This window comes from Tupaia chinensis, unplaced genomic scaffold, assembly GCF_000334495.1.
Source record: "Tupaia chinensis unplaced genomic scaffold, TupChi_1.0 Scaffold000290_1, whole genome shotgun sequence".
NCBI lineage: Eukaryota > Metazoa > Chordata > Mammalia > Scandentia > Tupaiidae > Tupaia > Tupaia belangeri.
This window is the reverse complement of record NW_006159775.1, coordinates 4594496-4598658: the sequence shown is the minus strand read 5'-3', so window position 1 is coordinate 4598658 and position 4163 is coordinate 4594496. Positions and strand designations below refer to the sequence as shown.

Here is a 4163-nt window from a genome sequence, read left to right as displayed (position 1 = left end):
AAAGTAAGCTGCCAAGTCTGGGACTTGAACTGTGGTCGGCCATGTGGGAGTTCAGCTTCTTCAACCACCATGCCACCTGCCAGCCCCAGTTCTTTACTATTAAAGACCCATTGGCATCTCAATAAGTCAGGATCTTGTTTATGCAATTAAAATCCATTATTTTGATTTCAGTGTCCATTAGAGTACATTAGAGATGAAACTTTGAAAAAATTATGCAGGCATAACTTGTGTTAAGAGAGAAAACATTTTAGGTAACAGAGAAGTCAGTCATCAACTCTCTCTCACCCCATTTTGATCAGAAGCAACAAAAAACATTGTAAAGAACATGACAGTGGTTTTCAGAGCACCTGATATCTTGCTTGAAATCTCCACTGGTTCATTCCACCAAACAAAAGACCTGTGATATTGTGGAAGTCCCTCAGCTGCTCTGCATTTCTGAGCTCTGGTTTCTCTGTCTCCTGAGGATTGGTCTTGAAGGCTTGTGCCTCTTAGAGCTGTAACAGGCCAGGTGAGCATGGGCTGGCCTTGCCTCCCTTTGCCTACTTCTTACTTTATTGTCTATGGATGCTGTTGGATTATGCTTCGATTACCTGGATTTCTCACAAACCCCAAACCTAAATATCTTCCATTTTGAAACTCAAGTTATTTAAAGCAAAAGCTGACTTCCTTCTTCTCCCTCCACTCTCCTTAGACATATCGCACCTCAATTCTACACAAATTCAACCAGTCCCAACCTCTGAAGTCAAAGACCTCTGCTCAGAAGTCAGGTGTGAGAATGACGGCATCTGCACTATCCGAAACGACAAGGCCGAGTGCAGGTAAGGGGTCCTTCAGCACAGAGCTCCTTTCTTTTGTTAGAGATTTTATTCCCATAATGGAAGATGAAATACTGATAGTTCCTAAGAAAGAAATTAGTCAATTTTCATCTCAAAGCCATTTGTAATTTGTAGAATATTTCTTTAAAATTTCAAAAAAAATTTATTTATTTATTGTGTGAAAAAGAGAAAAAAGAGAGGAAGAAGGAGGGAAATGGGGACCCTCGGTAGGATTTCACCCTGCTACAGTTTTCCTCAGCCTTCTGTTTAGCCAAGATCACAGGCATGTGTGCCCAGTGTGTTCAGGCTGACTCGAGATCCAAAACCTGGCTCACCCTATAGCCCCAGCATCCCGGAACAGTATCCTAACTCCTCTGCCACCACAGCTAAACTGTGAATTTTGTTTGTTTTGTTTTCTGTTTGGGACTTTGGGTAGCCATAAGAACAACAGAATGATTAATGAAGAAAGCACATTATGTCCCAATTGCCTGAAAAAGATCACATGAGTTACATATTTTATTAAATCCTCACAATAGTCTGATGCAGTTTTTAATTTATTTATTATTATTTTTTTTAGAGCTTTTTGGTGTAGGTCATGTGCACTCACCAGAGAGACAGAGAGAGACACAGAGAGAGAAAGTGAGAAGTCACTCCCCAAGGTCATGCCACAATCCCTGCTCCTCCATTCTCCTGTCAGGATTTTGGGCATGCACGCATACGCACCCAGCATGAGTTTTAAGCCACTGGGTCTGGGACTTGAACTGTGGTCAGTCATGTCAGAGTCCAGCATCCCAACCACCATACCAGCTGCTGGCCCTTATAGTCTGATGCTTTCAAGTATGACTGACGACTTTTCTTAATGGGATACGGAAGCGCCGAGAAGGCTTTAGTCAAAAGTGTAAACACGAAAGGAGGGATGATTGGGACACTGAGAACTAAGCTCTCTCTACCACCTCTGCTCCCTTCTTTTCCAAACTGGCACTGCTGTTTTAGAAGTAATTCCATTCTTTCCACTGCTCCTGTCTGGCTCCTGTGCTAGCCTGGCGGGCTCGCTCTAGTGCAGAGTGGGGGATTTGTTCCATATGTCCAACACCTTTGATGGTGAAGATCTCCTAACTCTGAGTCCGCTCATTCAGGTGCGCATCAGGCGACGGCTGGTGGTACATGGGGGAGAGGTGTGAGAAGAGGGGCTCGACCCACGACACTGTCGTCATTGCTGTTTCTTCCACCATTGCTGTGTTCGTCCTGATGCTGATCGTCACCCTCGTCAGTGTCTATTGCGTCAGAAAGAAATATCTGAAGAGGACCAGTGAAAAGAGTGCAAATGCAACTATGGAAAATGTAAGTTCAGGCTGATATCTGGGCATTCAAACTATTGATGAAATTATAAAGAGGCATTTTTGCTACACATTTTTAAAGAAAGATTTTTGCTGTAGGAAGCATGCACTCACTGGAGAGTCAAAGAGAGACAGAGAGACAAAAAGCAAGAACAGCCCCCCCCCCCCCAAGAATGATGGCCTTGCCTCAATCCCTTCTCCTCCATTCTCTTTTCGGGATTTTGGGCACATGTGCACTTGCGCCCAGTGTGAATTTTAAGCCACCAAGCCTGAGACTGGAACCACGGTTAACTTGCTACACTTTTTAAAACTTTCTCTTTGTTTCCTATTGTGGGGACAACTGTTTTGAGACTATAAATTCCTATTACCTTCAATAGAAGTCAAAGGTTCTTAAATTAAGGTCTATGGAGACTTCTTCGGGGAGTGCATCGTCTTCCTGGAATTATAGCTATTATTGTGTGCAGCTGTGTATTTCTTTCTGGAGTGTGTGTGTGTGTGTGTGTGTGTGTGTGTGTGTTGGGGGGGGTCTTCGACCTTCTCGAGAGGTACAACTGCTTTTGGCTACAGGTTCTAATCTTTCTGGTAAATGGCAGAGGGAGCCTATAAAAGCTTTAGTTCTAAAGATCTTGCAGAAGTGACTGTGGTCGTGCCTGCAGGAAAGGGTTGCAGACATGTTTGAAAGCTTTTCCATTAAAGAAAATTCCAACTAATTCTGGCTTCATGTGGGTCAACTTACTATAAGATAATATTTTCAAGCAGAGGGTTTATAACCTTGTTTCAAAAAGGCTCTAAAATGGCCATAGTCTTGAAGCGAGACTGCCCATGGTTGGTGCTCTTGGGCAGCAAAATCTGAGATGGCTATCTGCCTGTAGAAGGTTTGCTGGGGAGCACTCCTGGAAACACTTGGACTGAAATGAGGGAAGCAGGATTTGACACAGAGGTTGCACCGTGTTGCAGTTGCAGCTGGGGCCTCAGTCTATCTTCAAGGGAGTTCTGGAGTTAGGATGGCTTCTTAGACATTTCCTGCATTGAAAGATGCTCTCTGCATTGACAGCCATTGGATTGGGGCTGCCCCTGAGGAGATGGCATAAAATTGGGCACAGATAGGGCCTTCAGGGGACAGTATTTCTTTCATGACAGCTTTCGCTTTGAAGGTCAGGACTGAGCAGTGTGCCCTAGCATCCACTATCAGGGGGAGAGAACAGAGTTTCATGTGCACATTCATACTTCTATTTATGAAAGAGTGCAAAGAAAATGATATAAAAATCTAAACATCCCTTGAAAGTGAAGTTTTAACAGTCTTCCAGTTCTATTTCTAAGTAGAGTCTCTGAAACTTGGTATAGTAAAACTAATGAAAAACATGCCTCAATGGAATACAGCCACTGCTCACTTAACAACCTACCTGACTGCTTGGCTTTATGGCCAGTTCTCTAGTGCAGGGAAGCCCTTTCTCAGTCTGTGTGTCTCGGGAATCCCCTTTCTCAGTCGTCTCATCCCCACAGTTAGTATTTACTATGCAAAGCTTTCACAATCATGTGAGACTACATATTTTGTTTATAAATTCATACTTTATTATGTTCATAGTAGTATGCAGAATAAATAAAAATGATTATGCAAGATTTATATTATTGTGTTGTGGTGTCTCTTGTTGTATGGATAAAATTACATTTTTCTAGCGTGATGTCATGTGATGTCTATTGAAAAGTACATTCCCTATGGCACCATGACACACACCACAAGACATCCACCTTCAAGATCCTTGCTTATTGACCAATTCACTTAACAACCTAGTCATAGAAATAGAACTTGGTCATTACATGTGGTGTGCCTGTATCTCTACAAATAAAAATGAGCTAAAGCAAGAATATATATCTTATCTTTTTTCTTCTTCTTTTTATTTTTTTTTCTTTTAGAGAGAGATGTTTGATAAAGGGTGTGTATGCCCACCTGGAGAGACAGACAGTGAGACAGAAAGCAAGAAATTACTCCCCGGCAGGAATGGCTCTGCCA

At 42.6% G+C, this 4163-nt stretch overlaps 1 protein-coding gene across 1 annotated transcript in view; it reads left to right on the top strand.

Moving 5' to 3' along the window:
• MEP1B (meprin A subunit beta) overlaps nucleotides 1-4163 on the top strand; it is a 37347-nt gene that overhangs the window by 30638 nt on the left and 2546 nt on the right. The window contains exons 13-14 of the mRNA XM_006150562.3: nucleotides 692-818; nucleotides 1952-2156. Of these exons, the coding sequence (XP_006150624.1) occupies nucleotides 692-818; nucleotides 1952-2156 (332 nt within the window). The remainder of the gene's footprint in view (nucleotides 1-691; nucleotides 819-1951; nucleotides 2157-4163) is intronic.